This window comes from Equus przewalskii, chromosome 6 (assembly GCF_037783145.1).
Source record: "Equus przewalskii isolate Varuska chromosome 6, EquPr2, whole genome shotgun sequence".
Classification (NCBI taxonomy): Eukaryota; Metazoa; Chordata; class Mammalia; order Perissodactyla; family Equidae; genus Equus; species Equus przewalskii.
Genome location: NC_091836.1, coordinates 39020918 through 39040721, shown reverse-complemented (window position 1 = coordinate 39040721; position 19804 = coordinate 39020918). Strand labels below are relative to the sequence as shown.

Genomic DNA, 19804 nt, shown 5'->3' with positions numbered 1-19804 from the left:
TAAAAAGCACTTCATGAGATGCTAAAGATGACCCACAGGTTGAAAATGTTACCCTATCCTGTTATTTAAATGTGAACATTTATTGTACATTCAGTGAGTTATAGTGTTAATAGTGTTGTGCTACTCAGCAGGTGTAAAAATTAATAAATATTTTTTTTAATAAACATCTTCCTTGTTAGTGTGTGTGAAGCTGCAAGAGTACTGAGATCGTTAATTTTTTTTTTTTTTTTTTTTTTAATATTACAACAGCGCTTTGACTCTTTGGTTCACTCTGGTCTGGTCAGAAACCCAACGTAAGGTCCCCTGCCCTTTTCCTTGGTGGTTTCTAATTCAAGGATGTCCCAACCTGCTAACAGGAGCTGAGGGCAGGCGTGCACCGAGCGGGGGAGCGGAGATTGGGCCTTATTTGGAACCACCATTTTTCAACAAGGGAGGAACTTTAGTTTGGCCCGCCAGCTTCTCTGACTTATTTCCGTCCAGTTGAGAGAATGAGGATGCTCTCTGCCCGACCTGTGGGAGTAGCGGTGAAACAGGTAGTCTGAAGCCGTTCTAAATAAAACCCGGAAAGGAGAAAGGGACCTAGATTCTTAACAAGAGGAACGTTAACGAGTTTCATTTAAAATGTATTGCTTCTATGTGTGTACTTCCCGGACGTCGAGGGCCCGGGGACGGGAGGGAGAAATGGGGACACGCCGGGCGCAGAGGCTCGGGCCCGCGTTCTCCTCACTGAAACTTGAAAAACCGCGGTTTCCCAAACTGTAGAATGGGAGCTAACAGTGCATGGCGCATACAGCTGTAGTACAAAGACAGTGGATACAAAGTGCTTAGCACAGGGTATGCTCTCTGCAGACTAGCTAATAAACTGCATTCACTTACTCCTGGGCTCTGGAGCCTCAATTCTTGGCCAGGCAAAGACTACTGACACCGTCTCCGCCTTGCGGAAGTTCCTAAACCAGGTGAGACCAACAAGCCAAGTGAACACGGCGTCCCAAGATCCAGCAGTGCAGGTTCCCGCCGCCCCAGGCCCCGCCCCCGAAGCCCCGCCCCGAAGCCCCGCCCCGAAGCCCGCCCCCAGCACGCCCCGCGCAGCCCCGCCCCGCGCAGCCCCGCCCCGAAGCCCCGCCCCGCGCAGCCCCCCCCGCGCAGCCCCGCCCCGCGCAGCCCCGCCCCGCGCAGCCCCGCCCCGCGCAGCCCCGCCCCGCGCAGCCCCGCCCCGCGCAGCCCCCCTCCCCGCCCCCCCCCCCAGCCCCCCCTCCCCGCCCCCCCCCCCCCACCCCGCGCAGCTCCGCCCCCGGCACGCTCGGGGCCCTGTCCTGCGCAGCCCCGCCCCCGGCACGCTCCAGGCTCCGCCCCGCGCAGCCCCGCCTCTTCCGCCGCCCTTAGGCTGGAGCGTGCACGCACCGAGACGCCTTGCGGGAGCGAGCGCGTGCCGGAGCCGGCGGGCCGAGGATAGCAGCTGGTTGGGAGACTCGGGCCAGTGGCTCAGGTTGGGGCGGCGAAAGGGTTAAAGTGTTGCCACAGAGTGGAGGGAGGGAGCGGCTGGGTCTCCGAGGGTCGTTGCTTCTCTGCGCATGGGGCAGGGGAGCGGGTGTCTTCGGAGCCGGGCAGCCCTGGTGGGTGGGGGTTAGGGTTAGGCAAGATGTGGGGGCGGGGCGTGGCGCCCCGGTGCAGTTTAGAGGGGCGGGAGCTGGGCCGTGGGCTTGGGCGAGGTTGACTGGGGAGGGGTTTGCAGCCGAGGTGACGGATTTGGAGCCAGCGGTTGCTCCGGAAGGAGCCAAGGGTTTAGCTTCTGCATTGGGAAGGGTCCAGGAGGGAGCGTTAGCCCAGGTGCAGAAGAAAGGCCTTCGGGAGAGGTCTTACTTGTCTAGGAAAGACGTCCAGGACGCCACAGACTTAGAAATCCTTGGCTTCCGGGGTTGCAAGCCTCTGGCAGCTGCTTGCTTTTTGTATTTTGAGATCCTTATTCAGAATAGTAGCAGGGCAAAGGTTGCCACTCGAATAGATTAAATTTAGCTACACATCCACCGTAATTGAAGAAACTTGTGAGCGAGTTGTGACATAGAGGTGATCCTCCTAAGAGTCAGGTAGAACACTGGCTCTGCAGCTGTTAACCTGTTCTATGTCAATCCTGTTAAGAGGACTTTATTCTAAGCTTCGGGTTGCTTCAACATATCTTCTTTTCCTATTTTAAAGTTTTGTTGAACGCATATGCCCTGTGCTTTCTCACCCGCTTCAGTTATTTAGGTGCCAAGAATGTTCAGGATGTTGTAATTCACCGTATGCTGAAAGGTGTTGGGGCACAGTTGCTTGGGGACGTCGCAGCTGCTTTGTCTGACACTAATCTTTCTGTAGTATCTTTACATAGATCTGAAATCTCTTCAAGATAACTTGAAATAATTTGTGGGAAGGTACTTATTTTAGTAGTAGTATTATAGGTCTGCTCTTTATCATGTGAGAGTTTTGGAATAAGTTGTTTATTACTACATTATATGACTATGTTAAGTCGTGTGAACTGTCATTCATCTGGAAATTATTCATTGCAGGATTCCAGGATTGGGAATAACAGTAGAGAGGACCTGGTCCAACTACCCTTCATTTTATAGATAAGGAAATTGATACCTGGTGAGGTAAGATTTACCTGAGGTTGCTAAGGTTAGGCTAGAAGGTTGATGTTTGGACTGTTAGCCCATTTGGTAGGAATAGGAGAGAGAGAATGGACTTAGCAGATGTTTGTAGAGTGAGTTGAGTTCAGTCTCCGTGTGGTCCTGTTAGCTTTGTTCACTCCTGTGGCCTTACCGTTACACCTCATTCCAGCCGTCAGCCTTGTGAGATGCTCTCTGAAAATGTTCTAGTATGTACTTCTCTAAAGGTGGCCAGCAGTGTTCAGTTATTACAGGAAGGAGAAAAATAGCATTACATTTCCATATTTATTAATGTCAGATGGACCAGCAAAAGGCAGATTGGCTGCTGACTTTACTGGCTGTCGTGGTCAGGTGCTTGGAGCCTCTGGAGTTTGTGTGGACTAATAAAGTCGTATTAAGATGCTCCCTTTCCATAATTTGAGTTGAGAGTTTATATAGGAGGTATTGTGTGTATAGTGTTGAGAATATGAGCTTGCAATGGGCAGACCTGAGTTTCAGTCCTCCCTCTGGGGTTGGGCAAGTTGCTCATCTACTTTGATCCTCCGTTTTAATATCTGTAGAATAGATATAATAACCCCATCTTGCACAGTTATAAGAGTTAAATGAGGTATATGAAAGGCCTGGCACTTGATAGGCCCCCATTAAATAACTTATTGTTACTCTCTGAGCTTTACTGGCCTGTGTGGATTTTCACTGAATTTTTTTTTGTCTGTGTGAAAGAACAACAAAGAATTGCTAAAGAAAAAAAAAAGTCAATTGTTAAAGAAATTATGTTGGAGAGATTATTGGCCTGAGAAGTCTAAATTATGGACTCTGATCTGTTTGTCATTTAATCTGGGTCTCATTTCGCTTGTGTATAATGAAGGTATAAGAAATTCTATAAATTTGAGAGTTACTGTAGAAGCATTCTGAGTAATAAGAAATCTACTAGATAAGATTTGAAAATTCAAATGGGATGCAGTGGTTGGAAGGGAAGGAGAAGAGCTGTTTAGCTGTAGTAAGGATGTAAGGATAAGGTAGAAAAATGGATTTGAGACAATATTTTCTGGGCCAGAATATTTTGTGAAGGAGTATTAGTGTCAATCAGATCCCTGCGATTTCTGCCTTCTTGAGGTATGACTGCATATATTTGTCTAGATTACCTGTGGAATATAAGCAATGGATTCCTTGGACCATATGCTGACGGATCCCCTGGAACTGGGTCCATGTGGAGATGGCCATGGCACACGTATTATGGAGGACTGCCTCCTGGGGGGCACCAGGGTTAGTCTGCCCGAGGACCTTCTGGAGGATGTAAGTAGTAATCTCATCACCATCGTTTCCTTTCTCTCAGGTTCCCCATAGCCACTATTCTAAACCTTTTGCACAGTGTGCAAGTTTTCAGTCTTTTGTGTTCCCTTCTGTTTCATTTTCTACATTGCAGCCAGAGTGATCGCTGTCTTTTTTTTTTTTTATAACTGTGAAGTCTGTTTAATGTTCTGATTAAGGAAGAAATTATAAGTGACATTCTGCATGTTTAATAACATGTCAAAATAACTTGATAATATGATAGAAACCCTGTTTTGAACAAGTTTAAACAATTAACAAGTTTTATATTTTAAGAGCAGAATTATGTATGTGTTTATGTTAAAATAGTTACCTCTCTTGTGAATCATGAAGCAAAACCCAAATGCATTGTCTGTCCATGAGGTAACCCTCTAGTCTATTAATAGGACAGGCTCTGGGATAAGATATCAATGTGCTTACGACCACTTTCACAGGCAGGCGGGGTAATCAGCATCATCATTAAGGTGGCCACCATTTATTAAGTGCTTATTATGTGCAAGGCACAGGTATCCTTAGACATGTATTTATCATGTTTGTTTTGTCATATTTCAAACATCTAGACAGGTGTAGAATATCATATAGCAAACATCTGTGTATGATCTGCTTTTAGGAGGTAATCTCAGTTAGTTATATTTGGTTTACATTTTTCTTTCATATTATGCCACGCGTTGTAGGTAAAGGCACCAGTTTGCCCTTATCTTATTCCCTCTCCCACCTGAAGTAACAATACTGAAGTTGGTTTACAGTCAGGTGCTACGTGACAACATGTCGCTCAGCTATGGGCTGCATAGACGATGGTGGTCCCGTAAGATTATAATGGAGCTGGAAAATTCCTATTGCCTAGTGACGTCATGACCACATAACGCAGTGCATTCCCGTGTTTGTGGTGATGCTGGTGTAAACACACCTACTGTGCTGCCAGTCATAGGTGAGGCCGGCTCCAGTGTGTGATTGCCCCTGCACACCTTCCAGTGGGACAGGCTGTGGAGGGGAAGACAGAGATACTGATGATCCTGATGCTGTGTAGGCCCAGGCTAGGGTGTGTGTGTCTTAGTTTTTAACAAAAAAGTTTAAGAAGTCAAAAAACCCCAAACTTTTAAAAATAGAAAAAAGCTTATACAGTAAGGATATAAAGAAAGAAGATATTTTCGTACAGCCGTGCGGTGTGTTTATGTTTTAAGCTAAGTGTTATTACAAAAGTCAAAAAGCTGAAAAATTAAAAAGTTTATAAAGTAAAAAAATTACGGTAAGGTACGGTTTACTTATTATTAAAGAAAGAAAAATATTTTTTACAAATTTATTGTCGCCTAAATACACGGTGTTTATAAAGTCTACAGTAGTGTAATGTCCTAGGCCTTCACATTCTCTCACCACTCACTCGCTGACTCACCCAGAGCCGCTTTCACTCCTGCGAGTTCCATTCACGGTGAGTTCCATGTACAAGTGTACCATTTTTTATCTTTTATGCTGTATTTTTTCTGTATCTCTGTTTAGATACGTTTAGATACACAAATACCGTTGTGTTACAGTCAGCCTAAAGCATTCAGTACAGTACATGCTGTACGGGTTTGCAGCCTAAGAGCAATAAGGTATACAGTACAGCCTAGGTGTGTAGTAGGCTATACCATCTAGGTTTGTGTAAGTGCCCTCTGCGATGTTCACGAAACAATGAAATTGCCTGACGACACATTTCTCAGGATGTATTCCTGTTGTTAAGTGACGCATGACTTTATAGCCTTCCTATCCATGTTTTCTTTGCATACCCTTTCAAGTAAATCTCTGTATGTCAGCAGACGCTTGTTTATTGAGTAGCTACTTTATGCCAGACACTGAGATGTTAGGAATAAAGTGGTGTGCAAGAACAGGTTTTGCAGGGGAAAATCTTGGACGGTGAGCCTGAGGTGCTTTGGTACATGCATGCAGAGATGCTTAATAGGTGGTTGGATTTCTGGGTTGTCTCCTGCGTAAACCCTTTAGTTGGCTCTCCATTGTCCTTAGGATAAAGTCACAAGTTCTTAACATGTTTAGGTTTCTTGCTCCTCTCTCTACTGTCTACTGCTTCCTCTCTCCTTCCCTGTCCTTGTGCTAGCCAAACATTGCCTGCACATTTTTTTTAATTAAAAAAAGTGAAATGTATCACATATAAGAACAGTATATAAAATGCATATATATGCAATTTAAGCAGTAATAAAACACCCATGTGGCCACCACTTAGGTTAAGAAATGGATTGCTACGAATACCACTCACTCCCCTCCCCGCCATGTACCCCTCCCCATCTCATCCCTCTCCATTCCCCCCACAGGTAACTGCTGTCCTTTTCTTTTTTTAATTTTTCTTTTGTTTTTATGATTTTGCTCTGTGGATTTTTAACCCTCCTACCTCAACATCTTTTTTGCTTTCCTTATCCCCTTATGTCTTAAATGTCCCTTTCTCTGATAGGCATTCTCTGAAACCTTACGTCTGGGATGTGGGCTTCTCCTTTGTGCTTATACGTAAACTTCTTCAGTTGCTTGTTTCATTGTCCCCCTCTGGATAATTTCTATACCAGTCTAGCTTAGTACCTAGCGTAGAGAAGCTGTCCAGTTTGCAGTTGTTGAGTTGAAATGAGCTCTGTCCTGCTGCTTCTCACTCTCACAGCTTCTCTCCTCTCGTGTTAACTTTCTTCTGCCACTTATTTTAAGCTGAATTCAGATGTCCACCATAATGTCCTTTGTGGGCAGAAACAGTTTCCAAATGCGATCCTCTCTCCTGAGATCGTTTTCCTCTAGACGGTTATTTACTGTCGGGTGTAAGATAGTGGTTTGTATATAGTCTTCACTCGTCTTGAAAATTGAGTAAAGATCAGTGAAATTTTAGGTTTGTTTAAAAAACTTAGAATTGGATGATAGTGGTGGTTGCACAACAATGTGAATGTACTTAATGCCACTGAACTGTACACTTAAAAATGGGTAAAGTGGTAAATTTTATGTTATGGATATTTTACCACTCACACACAAAAAACTTAAAAACTTATTTTCTCTTGTTTGCTCTTCTCCTGCTTTTCCTAATTCTCCTAGCCCGAGATATTCTTTGATGTAGTCAGCCTCTCCACATGGCGGGAAGTATTGAGTGACTCTCAGCGTGAACACCTCCAGCGGTTTCTGCCTCACTTTCCTGAAGACAGTATTGAGCAGCAAAGTCAGCTCATCCTGGCGCTGTTCAGTGGGGAGAACTTCCGCTTCGGGAACCCTCTTCACATCGCCCAGAAGCTTTTCCGAGGTGCGTGGCTCAGCGTTCTCTTTCTGAGAGCACTGAAGGGTGGCAACACATTTATGTGAATACTTTCTTTGTTTTATTCTACTTATTTTCATGTACAGATACTGACTCAGCAGAGAGTGGTTTTATGCAACATTTTGCTGCCTAGACCATTCTTTTTTTTAATAATTTTTTTTTTGCTGAGGAAAATTTGCCCTAAGCTAACATATGTGCCAGTCTTCCTCTACTTTGCGTGTGGGTCTCTGCCACAGCATGGCTGATGAGTGGTGTAGGTCTGCACCTGAGATATGAACCTGTGAACCCAGGCTGCTCAAGCAGAGTGTGTGGAACTTTACCCACAGAGCTGGCCCTTTAAATTTTTTGACTTACATAGAAAATATATAAATCATAAGTGTATTGCTCAGTAATTTATTATAATGTGAACTTAACCGTGTAACTGCCATCTAGATCAAGAAATAAAATGTTACTAGCATCCTTTATGAGTAATCTTTAAAAATTTTAGAACAGCTTGCCATTTGCTTTATCACATGTATGTATGTGTGTATGTATATGTGTGTCATATACATACATACACAGAAAAATATACACAAAAAATACACACAGACTCTTTTCTCAGAAAACATGACACTTCACTGCCAAGCATTTCACCATGTATGTATCTCTTAATAAAAATTTTCTCCCACATAATCACATCCAAGAAATTTTACATTGAGCAAATAATATAAAATATCCCATATTCAGATTTTCTCAATTGTTCCCAAAATGTCCTTTGTAGTTATCTTTGAAATCCAGGATCCTTCAAGGTTCACGCATTGTGTTTGGATCTCATGTTTCTTAGCTCCTTGAATCTAGGCCTCTCTGCCTTTTGGTTATTTTTTTTAAAGATTGGTACCTGAGCTAACATCTGTTGCCAGTCTTCTTTTTTTTCTTCTTCTTATTCTCCTCCCCAAAGCCCCCCAGTATGTAGTTGTATATTCTAGTTGTTGGTCCTTCTGATTGTGCTGTCTGGGACGCTGTCTCAGCATGGCCTGATGAGTGGTGTCATGTCCGCGCCCAGGATCCAAACCAGTGAAACCTCGGGCCGCTGAAGCGGAGCGCGCTAACTTAACCGCCTGGCCATGGGGCTGGCCCTGGCTCTCTGCCATTTTTTTCCACTTTGTCTTTCAAAACACTGACATTTTTGAACAGCCCAGGACACTTGAATTGTAAAATGTCCTGCTTTCTGGGGAATTCTCTTGTTTCCTCATGGTTAGATTTGGGTTAAACATTTTTACCAAGAATACTATCTGGGAAATGTTCTCTCTTTCTTTCTTGTTTTTTTTTTGAGGAAGATTAGCCCTGAGCTAACATTTGCTGCCAGTCCTCCTCTTTTTGCTGAGGAAGACTGGCCCTGAGCTAACATCTGTGCCCATCTTCCTCTACTTTATATGTGGGACGCCTGCCACAGCATGGCTTGCCAGGCAAGTGCCATGTCCGCACCTGGGATCCGAACCGGCGAATCCCAGGCTGCCAAAGTGGAACGTGCAAACTTAACCGCTGCGCCACCAGGCCAGCCCCAAAATGTTCTTTCTTTACCACCGTCACCTCAGGAGGCGCGTGGTAATGCCGTGTTTGATCACATGGTTGAGTGGTGTCTGCCAGGCCTCTTGATTGCAAGGGTACCTTTCTTCCTTCATAATGAAGAAGCAATCTGTGGAATCATACTTGGGAACCGTTGATTATCTTATTTCCCAAAAGCCTTTGTTTTACTCAGTGGTTTTAGCATCCATTGATGATCCTTGCCTGAACCTGTCATTACATTTGGGATTGTAAAATGGTTTGGGGCCACTCGTAAGTCACAGCTCCCTCTCTGTCCTATGAGAGGAGCAGAGGAAGCCTCTTCCCCTCGCCTTCTGAGGTGACTTTGCTTTGGCGGGAGGCCCTGAAAGGACAGCGCATCTCCTTCAGTTTTGTTAAACTGGACAGCTTGACAGCTGCAGAAAACTGGAGAGAACAGGCTTATAATTTCAAACATTGTCTTAAGGATTTAAAATTAGCATTCTCTCCTTTGGTGGATTATTAGTTTAAAGAGAAATTCCCCTTTGTGGTTGGCAAAGGTTTATGTCACTGAAGCTGGGGACCTCAGATGGAGTAAACTGGTAGAGTATGGTTGGTTTTAGAGGGGTTGTGTCAGGGATCTTATATAATGTTAGCACTGTCTGCTGTGCTGTGTTTCCCCCCAAAGCAATGTGATAGTCTGGTAAGAATACAAAGACTGTCAAGGCAGGAATTTCTGCATTTTTCACTCCGACCAGTGTCATATTTCAGTTCTAGGTGCTGAAGTCATTGCATTACCATGACTGTTGTCATCAGTCTTGACTCAGCTAAAATTGCGTTTCCGTATTCTTTTCCCTTTGGTTATCTTTCCTGGTTCTGTTTGAAATAGTCACCTTTTCCTTAAGTTTCGAATGCTTATCAAACTCCCTTGCCTCCTATTTCATAAAGGAAAGGGTCATCCATCATAAACTGCCAACTTCCCACTTCTGGCCTTCACCCCAGCTTACTGGATTCATTTACCTTCTGACCTACTTTACTTGTCTCAGGGGAAGAAGGGTTTTTTCCCTCCTGTTTAAGATTAGCCTCTGGTCTCGATCCTTTTCATCCTTCACCTCCGCTGGGACCTTGTTTCTCAGTTGACCGTCCTCTCTGTCCTGTGTATGCACTCCACTTGACTCTTTGTCAGTCTGTGGATGTGTTCAGGGATCTCATACTAAGAAAAGGCTTGAACCATCTGCCCCCTTTACTGTCCTCTGTCATTTTCCTGTATCTCCAGACTTCTTGAAAGGTGTCCATGGCTGTCTCTTTCAGTCATTCCACCCTGTTCACTGGGGCTATTCCCTTATTACCTCACGAGACTGCTCTCGCTAATGCCACTAGTGACTTTTTTTTCCCCTTCAATTTTATTTTAAATTTCAAACCTACAGAAAAGTTACTAGAATTTGTCATGGATGCCCATATACTCTTCACCAGGGTCACCAGCTATTAACATTTTGCCACATTTGCTCTCTCATCACTACTGTATTTATTATTACTATTATTATCCTTCTTTTTGATGAACCATTTGAGGTTATTGCAGGCAGAGCAAATTTTTCAGCGTTAATCTCTGAACAACAAGAACATTCTCTTACGTAACTACAAATGATCAAATACAGAAATATAGAAAAACAGAAGTTTTCTGTATTTAAATATAAAATGTAACATTGACACAGTGCTGTCTAATTTAAAGTCGATATTCTATCTCACCAGTCTTTTCCTGCTTCATGTCTCTTCACTGAGCATGTAATGTCCAAACCAGCAGGTGCTTTTTAGTTCTCTTCTTGACCCGTCTGCAGCGTGTCATGCCGTGACCACCTCCTCTTCCGGGAGCGTTTCCCCCTTGCCTCAGGGCCTCTTCCCTGTCCTGGCTGTCCTCCTGTCCCTGACACCCGCCCCCCCCGCCCCATTTCCTTTGTAACCCCTCTTGCACTCATTGCTCCCGTCCCGTGCCTGTCCTGTAGGTTCCACTCTTCCCTCTGCACTTATCTGCTTTCCCTCACCGTCTCTTTGCTGATGACTGTTGCCTGGGCTGCTGCAGCGGCAGCCTCCACATGCTACTGGAATGAGCGTCTTAAAACTTCACTTTTCAGAATGTTTACCAGTTGCCTTCACTTGGAATAAAATTCATTGCCTACAAGGCTCTCTGTGACCTGGCCCGTGCCCACTTACCACCTTCTCCTAGTACCGTTCTCTCCTGTTTCATTGCTGTCGAGCCCAGTGCTGGCCAACAGAAAGAGTACATGAACCACACGTTCAATTTTAAATTTTGCAGTAGCCGTATTAAGAATAGTAAAAGCAGTTAAATTACTTTTAATAATATATTTTAATTTATTAATAATTAATAACTTTAATATTTTCTTTAATTCGGTATACCCAAAATATTATTTTGACAGAGGTGTAGTAACAGTAATGGCTGTTAAAAAGTGGGGAAACTAAAGACAGAAGGAACATAACCTCAAAGGAGTACAGAGGCAGAGAAGCCGACTGTTAGTCCGGTTTCTGTGTATCAAACAACATCAGTGGCGTTAAACTCTTGGCTCATTTCTTGAAGGTCAAATTTCCTCTTTTCCTACAATAGGTGGTGTAACATCATGGTTAAAAGCTTGGACTCTGGAGCTGGACTCCAGACCTGATTTCCTCTTTTATTAGCTATGTGACCTTGGGCAAGTTAGTTAACTTCTCTGTGCCTCAGTGTCTTCATCTGAACAGAGAGGATTTAGTAGTACCTTCTTTATGGGGTTGTTGTGAAGATTAAATGAGTTAATATATGCAAGGATAGTGGCAGTTACATGTCAGGTACTGTTTTAAGTGTTTGCTGTTATTAGGGTGGTTGGGAAAAAAAGAGATACCCCTTGTACTTGGACCCTTATTTCAGCTTTCTGAGGTTAGCTTCTTGCTCTTCCCCTCTCGGTTCTCATCATAGCCTGCCTGCTCAGATCTAATATGGAGAAACAGACCTCTCCTAGACTGCTGCTCTCAGGCAGTGATACCAGTTGCTCCTGTCTGGTGACCTAGGGACCATGCTCAGTTGAGCTCTCCGTTGTTCCTCTTCTTGCCCCAGTAGCTGGATTGTCAGCAGGTCTCATCTTTCTCACCCAAAATATGTCTCGGGTCTCTCTACTTCCATTCATTTAACCTCTATTTACTAATCAGCTAATATGTGCCAGACGTTCGTCGAGGTTCTGGAGATGTGGTGGTGGTCTTACAGTCTCTCTTTCTTGCTCATTTTTTTTTTAAAGATTGGCACCTGAGCTAACAACTGTTGCCAATCTTTTTTTTTTTTTCTGCTTTTTCTCCCCGAATCCCCCCTGTACATAGTTGTATATTCTAGTTGTAGGTCCTTCTAGTTGTGGCATGTGGGATGCCACCTCAATGTGGCCTGATGAACGGTGCCACGTCCATGCCCAGGATCCAAACCAGTGAAACTCCGAGGGCTGCCGGAGTGGAGCGCCCGAACTTAACCATTCGGCCACGGGGCCGGCCCCTCTCTCTCGTTTTTTTTTTTAATAGCATGATCCTGTTCCTTTTTTTTTTTAATTGAAGTATAGTTGACATATAATATTGTATTAGTTTCAGGTGTACAATATAGTGATTTGACGTTTATTTACATTCCAAGATGATCATCCTGATAAGACCTGTAACTGTCTGTCATCACGCAAAGTTGTTATAATACTGTGGACTGTGTTGCCTGTGCTGTGCATTACATCCCCGTGACTTATTTTTTGACTGGAAGTTTGTACCTCTTAATCCCCTTCACTTGTTTTGCCCTTCCACCCCCACTCCCCTTCCCTCTGGGAACCATTCATTTGTTCTTTGTATCTATGAGTCCATTTCTGTTTTGTTTTATTTGTTTTGTTTTTTAGATTCTACGTATAAGTGCAGTCTTACAGCATTTGTCTTTCTCTGTCTGACTTACTTCACTTAGCATAATACTCTCTATATCCATTCATGTTGTCACAAATGGGAGTACTTCATTCTTTTTTATGGCTGAGTAATATTCCATATCTTGGCTGCTGAAAATGGGGGTGCATATATCTTTTTGAATTAGTGTTTTCATTTTTTTTGGGTAAATACCCAGAAGTGAAATTACTGGATCATGTGATAGTTCTATTTTTAATTTTTTGAGGAACTTCCATAGTGTTTTCCACAGTGGTTGTGCCAATTTATACTCCTACCAACTGTGCACGAGAGTTCCCTTTTCTCCACATTCTTGCCAATACTTGTGATTTCTTGTCTTTTTGATAATAGGCATTCTGACAGTTGTGAAGTGAAATCTCATTTGGGTTTTGCATTTCCCTGATGGGTAGTGATGTTGAGAATCTTTTCATATACCTGTTGGCTATCTGTATGTCTTCTTTGGAAAAATGTGTGTTTAGAGCCTCTGCCCATTTTTAAATCAGATTATTTGTTTTTTTGATGCATGAGTTTTTTATATATTTTGGATATTAACCCTTTATTGGAGATATTGTTTGCAAATATATTTTGCCATTCTGTTAGATTGTCTTTTTGTTGATGGTTTCCTTCACTGTGCAAAAGCTTTTTAGTTTTATATAGTTCCATTTGTTTATTTTTGCTTTTGTTCCCTTTGCCTAAGGAGACGTATCCAAAAAAATAATGCTAAAACTGATGTCAGAGAGTTTACTGCCTATCTTTTCTTCTAGGAGTTTATAATTTCAGGTCTTACATTTAAGTGTTTAATCCATTTTGAGTTTATTTTTGTATATGGTGTAAGACAGTGGTCCAGTTTCATTCTTTTGCATGTATCTGTCCAGTTTTCCCAACACGATTTATAGACGAGACCATCTTTTCCCCGTTGTGTATTCTTGCCTCCTTTGTTGTAGATTAATTCACCACGTACGTGTGAGTTTATTTCTGGGCTCTCTGTTCTATCCCATTGACTCACGTGTCTGTTTCTGTGCCAGCAACGTGCTGTTTTGATTACTTAGTTTTGTAGTCCAGTTTGAAATCAGGGAGTGTCACACTTCCAACTTTATTCTTCTGTCTCAAGATTCCTTTGGGCTATTCAGGGTCTTTTGTGGTTCCACGCAAATTTTAGGATTATTTGTTTTCTGTGAAAAATGCCATTAATATTATAATAGGGATTGCATTGAATCTGTAGGTTGCTTTGGTTAGTATGGACATTTTAACAGTATTAATTCTCGCAGTCCGTGAGCACAGTGTATCTTTTCGTTTATTTGTGTCGTCTTCAGTTTCTCTCGTCAGTGTCATGCAGGTGTCAGTACAGATCTTTCACCTCCTTGGTTAAATTTATTCCCAGGTCTTTTATTCTTTTTGCTGTAATTGTGAAAGGGATTGTTTTCTTAATTTCTTTTTCTGATAGTTGGTTTTAGTGTATAGAAACACAAGTGATTTCTGTATATTTATTTTGTATCCTGCAACTTCACTGAATTCATTTATTCTGATAGTTTTTTGGTGGAGATTTTAGGGTTTTCTGTATATAGCATCATGTCATCTGCAAATTGTGACAGTTTTACTCCTTCCTTTCCAACTGGATGCCTTTTATTTCTTTTTGTTTTCTGATTGCTGTAGCTAGAACTTCCAACACCCATTGAATAAGAGTGGCTAGAGTGGGAGTGGGCATCCTGATCTTAGAGGAAAAGCTTTCAGCGTTTCACCATTGAGTGTGGTGTTAGCTGTGGGTGTGTGATAAAAACCCTCAATAAAGTGGGTATGGAGGGACTATACCTCAATATAATAAGGGCCATGTATGATCTTACATTCTCATAGGGAAAAACAGATGATAAACAACCAGGTATTTGTTGGTATTAAGTGTTACAAAAAACAAGGAAGGGTAATGGGACTAGAGAGTCTCTTAGATGTGGTAGTTGGGCAAGGCTTCTCTGATGAGGGGCCGTTGAACAGACACTAAATGAAGTAGGAAGAGCAAGCCATGAAATACTGGGTCCTAGCAAGCAAGCGTTGCAGGCAGAGGGAACTTTAAGTACAAAGGCCTCGAGAAAGGAGGGTGCGAGCCCTGCTTAGGAAACAGCATGGAGGCCAGTGGGGCTGGAGTAGAGTGAGCAGAAGGGAGACTGGCAGAAGATGAGGCCAGAGGTAGCATGGGACAGATCATGTGGGGCCTTGCAGGCTGTCTTTAGGGCCTCAGCTTTTTTTCTGAGTGTGGAGGAAGCCGTTGGATGGGGCCACTGTAGGAGTTTTCCTTGTTTCTCTCTTGTTCCTAGCCATGTCACTCTCCTGCGGACTGGGCCACTGTAGGAGTTTTCCTTCTTTCTCTCTTGCTCCTAGCCATGTCGCTCTCCTGCTTTAAACCCTTCGAATTATTTCCGTTGCACTTAGGAGAAAATCCAAACTCTGTGCCATGACATACACGTTTCTGCACGGTTTGATCTCCGCCTGCCTTCCCAGGTCGTGTCATGCCACTCATCAGCTACACCGCACTGCGCTTTAGTCATACGAATGTTTCTTCAAGTTTTGGAACATGCCAAGTTCTTTCTTGCTCAGGGATTATCTTGGTACATGTTGTTCCTTCTTCCTTTTCTGTATTTTTACTTCTTATTTTCTAAATTCCCATTTACTTTATTTTCCTCCCAGTTTTTCATTTTTAAAATTTAAAAACATACAGAAAAGTTGAAAAATAATACAATGACCATCCGTATAACTTTCCCCTCTGTTTATCACCTATAGAACAACTGCGGCAGTTGCCTCATTTCACGTATCATGCTTTAGAGATCTGTTTCCTGATTTAACTCTCCTTAGTCTTTACAGTTGTTTCGAGTTAATTTCCTTATAGTACTTTGGAGAGTTGAGTATTGTTTGTTTACCTGTTCATTTTCTGTCTTTCCCACTGGACTGTGGGCTCCACATAGACATAGGTTATCCCTCGCCCCTGTATTCCAGGTTAGTACAGAGTTCACCATGTTTGAAGCATGCATGAAATCTTTGTTGACTGATGTACACTTGGTTGTACCTCTGTTCTTTTAAGACGGACACTTTAACCCTGAGGTGGTCAAGTATCGGCAGCTCTGCTTCAAGTCCCAGTACAAGCGATACCTCAGCTCTCAGCAGCAATATTTCCATCGGCTGCTGAAGCAGATTCTGGCTTCCCGGAGTGTAAGTAATGCTGGGAACTGGATGTGAAACATGAACTCACAGATTTCCTGACTTCAGGAAGTGGTTCAGGTACAAAATAGAAAAGATACCACTAAGGAAAAAATGCTACCAATTAAACCATGACAAGATTGAGCTATATCATCCTTTCTTATGATCCATTTTAAGATATTCTCTGATTTCAGAGATGTTAAAACATAAAAAAAAGATAACCTCTTTAAAATTGATTTAGCTTCAGCATTTACTCAGCATTTACTCAAATAGATAAAGAGCTTTCAGATCCATCCTGAGTTCTTAAGGAGAACTGGGTTCCTCTGGAGTTGATGTGTGAGAGCGCACAAGGCCTCCTGATGGATCTGTAGCGCACCAGACTTCATGGCTCCTGGGCCTGGACTAGCCTGGTAGCTCTTTGAGGCAAAGTTGTTCTGGCTCTAAGGGATCCTTTAAGCTTTGGTGTGGAAAAATTTGGGTGTCAAGTATAGTAACTATTCACTCTCAGTGGAGTGGTTCAACACTCAGATTCAGGATTTTTCACCAGGTAGCAATCAGTAGTGCCCCTTTTTATGTGGACATATGTGCGTCTTTCTCTGTGATCTGGAGGGAGGGAATCGAGCTTTTTAAACAATGAAGAGAAGAAAACATAGACTTGGAGAATGTACTAGAAGCCGCTTTGGATGGTGATGTGTACGCCCATCTGATCCCTTCCCAGGACCTGCTGGAGATGGCCCGCCGCAGTGGCCCGGCCCTTCCCTTCCGGCAGAAGCGCCCTTCCCCGTCCCGCACCCCTGAGGAGCGGGAGTGGCGGACGCAGCAGCGCTACTTGAAAGTCTTGAGGGAGGTGAAGGAGGAGTGTGGTGACACAGCCCTGTCATCTGATGAAGAGGGTGAGTGTCTTTGGGCACTTGGGTGGCTGCGGTGTTTACACCAGCGGCTTGTTGTTCATTTGGAGCCAGTGGTAGCCATTTATCTCACAGCAAAGAAGCCATCCCAGTTGTCTGTTGGGGGGTGGATGGTGGGACTCAGAACCCCTTGGTCCTCGGGCACTGAGATATTCCTGTTAGGTTACCCTGGGTTTAAGCGGCATTTGAGTTTAGGGGAGACGATTCCCTGTGCGACAGGGCTCTCCATAGTAGGCCTGTCTGGTCCTATTGTGCCACTTGAGAGAACTGCTTTTCCCCCTACAGGAGAGTAGTAGTGACTATTGGCCTGCTGCAGTGTGACCCCATCACTCTGTTGAAGTCTCTCTTCCTGGAAGAGCTGTTTAAATGACCTAAGTGTGCTCCAGTTCGTCTGGGGAAGGGTCAGAAAGGAATGGTGGAACCCTGGCCTCCATGTTGTTGGCTTAGCCTTGTTGAACCCAAATGGCCACTTACCCAATCTCCCCTATTGGAGTCCACAGCCACGTTGGATTTACAAGAAAAATTTTCTTTTGAAGATCTCAACTCATGGCTTCCGAGCTCTCCAGCGCGTTCTCCTAGCCCTGCGGTGCCCCTGAGGGTGGTGCCCACACTTTCAACCACGGATATGAAAACCGCAGGTGAGGGCTGAGCTGATGCTGTCGACGTTCTGGGAAATCAGGGTGTAGGCCTGAGACCTCCTTAGAGGGAGGTGGGTACTAGATTCCTACCTGCCAGGAAAACAAGGCAGTGTTCCTGAGAATTAGGAGATTTGGAGAAGTTTTTGTACGATTCCACTTATTTACAAGTAGGTAGGCCTTCCTTCGTTCCTTTGTTTTGAAAACTTTCCTTAGGAACTGATCAGCTGATATTTTGCGCTAAAGAAAGTAGAATCTTAAAACAAAATAGCAGTACTAAGGGACAGTTCAGTAATAGAACAAAAGAGGTAACCAGAGCCATAGCAATTTCTTAGGATGTCCATGAAATTAGAGAAAGAGTTTTAATTGAAACAGGAGTCAAGGAAGTATGTTAAGATCCTTTAGTGTGTTTCAGGAGCAGCTGAGTAACTGAGGTCATTGCTATTGACCAATGTATAGAAAAGCTGAAAGTTGATACTGTGACTCTTTCAAGATTGTTGGTGCTTGTAGTATACAGGAGTCAGAAGGGAAACTCAGAGAAATATCTTACTTTCAAATATCGCAAGTGATCAGAAAGATTTTAAATTTGAGCATCATGTTAGTGAATGACCTAGTCCATGTGGTTTGGTTCATTTTCTCTCAGATAAAATAGAACTGGGGGAAAGTGACCTGAAGATTATGTTAAAGAAGCACCATGAGAAGCGGAAACATCAACCAGTAAGATTGGCGGGTGGTGTGTGATCATTAGCAGTTTTCAGTCTATCGTCTCTGGATTGGCTACTGTAAGGAGGATGCAGATAATGACTACCTTATTTATGCTGCTTTTCCCATCATTTTTTGGGGGCAGGAGTGACCAAAGAGGCTAGTTAACATCAAAGATCTGGGAAGAAGACAAATGCTTTGACTTTGTAAGGCGTGCTTAACATAGTGTCTGATTAATCTTTACAACAAGGCTGGTATATGATTCATTATATCCACTTACCACTGTTCACAGAGGTTAAGGAGCTTGTCTTCGGCCCTACAGCTAGTAAGTGGCAGGACCAAGAGTCAGATCCTGTGCTCGTCCCACTTTTTACTGTTTCTGTTACACCACTCCACTGAAGCAAGGTAATGCTGGTGCAGCCAAGCCAGAGAGCACAGTGGGGGAAGAAAAGGCAGTCCATCTAAGGCACAGTAGTGAGATGAGAAGAGTCCCACACTGGAAGTCAGAACTGGGGTCCAGCTCTGTCTTTTCCACTTTACCATGGTTTTGGGCAAATCCCTTAACATCTGTGAACCCCATTTTCACACTGTAAAATAGCATGATATTTAACAAGACTGTTTGAAGAGCACATGAGATAAGGAATGCAAGAGCTTTATAAACTTTAAATGCCATACAGTAGAAAGGTGGGAACTGAGTTCTCCTGTGTCCCGAAAGAGACATTAGTTTTTTAGAAGAGCAGTAGTTTTTATCTCTGTATATGTTTAATTCACCATGATTTCCGCAAATGCACCTAACATCTAGTTGTGTCTGTTAGGTTAGTTGGCAAAATCAGGAGGAGTTTTGGCTCCTTTTTTGGGGCCTCCATAACAGATCTCTGAATATCACACTTAGGATCACCCGGACCTTTTGACAGGGGACCTGACTCTCAATGACATCATGACTCGAGTAAATGCTGGCAGGAAGGGCTCTCTAGCAGGTAAATGCCATCCTTTTTAGGTAGCCATTGTTTGACCATGGTGTTAAATTACATGAGCCAGTCTACATGTTGCAAAAATAAACGAAACCACAGCTTTGTTCTTGCTGAAAACATTTGTTTTGTTGTGTCTTATGGATTTATAGGTGGAAATGAGCATAAAATCAGTACAACAGATCATTGGCTCTTTAATAAGTTAAAATTAACCTGTAAATCACTCATTGGGTTTGGTAAAAAAACAACCAAACAAAATGTCCGATTACTGAGATCTTTCTTTTACTGGTGGGCCTTGGGAAAATAATATGCAGATAAGACCCCTCACTTCCTGGTGGAGAAAATGCATTTCTATGACTTGTCTTGCTTTTCCTTCCCAGCTCTATATGACTTGGCTGTCCTTAAAAAAAAGGTTAAGGAAAAAGAGGAAAAGAAGAAGAAGAAAATAAAAATGATCAAGTCAGAGGAGGATTTGGCTGAGCCCTTGAGCAGCACTGAGGGGGCCCCGCCTCTCTCCCGGGCTCCGTCTCCACTGGCAGCACCTGCCATTAAGGAGGAGTGAGTGAGCCACAGACTACGTCTCAAGGGGTCCCAGGGGTCCTGCCCGGGGAAGTGTGCAGCGGTCCTTTATTGAACTTTTTATGACTGCTGGGAGAGTCGGAGGGCCTCAACCAATATAGGGATATGTTCTTGGCAGTTTTGGTGGTTCTTA

General features: G+C 43.4%; 1 protein-coding gene across 10 annotated transcripts in view; it reads left to right on the top strand.

The window, feature by feature from the left end:
* The first annotated feature begins 1353 nt into the window (after positions 1 to 1353).
* NFRKB (nuclear factor related to kappaB binding protein) overlaps positions 1354 to 19804 on the top strand; it is a 39769-nt gene continuing 21318 nt past the window's right edge. For 2 of the 10 annotated variants that reach the window (XM_070623435.1, XM_008518699.2), the window contains exons 1-10: positions 1373 to 1486; positions 2544 to 2627; positions 3780 to 3935; positions 7026 to 7227; positions 15764 to 15891; positions 16598 to 16772; positions 17324 to 17425; positions 18066 to 18139; positions 19017 to 19101; positions 19473 to 19650. In XM_070623435.1, the coding sequence (XP_070479536.1) occupies positions 3801 to 3935; positions 7026 to 7227; positions 15764 to 15891; positions 16598 to 16772; positions 17324 to 17425; positions 18066 to 18139; positions 19017 to 19101; positions 19473 to 19650 (1079 nt within the window). In that variant the 5' untranslated portion in view covers positions 1373 to 1486; positions 2544 to 2627; positions 3780 to 3800. Of the gene's footprint in view, positions 1487 to 2543; positions 2628 to 3779; positions 3936 to 7025; positions 7228 to 15763; positions 15892 to 16597; positions 16773 to 17287; positions 17426 to 18065; positions 18140 to 19016; positions 19102 to 19472; positions 19651 to 19804 lie in introns of all 10 variants that reach the window. The other 8 variants (XM_070623434.1, XM_070623431.1, XM_070623430.1 and 5 more) reach the window with 6 other exon arrangements.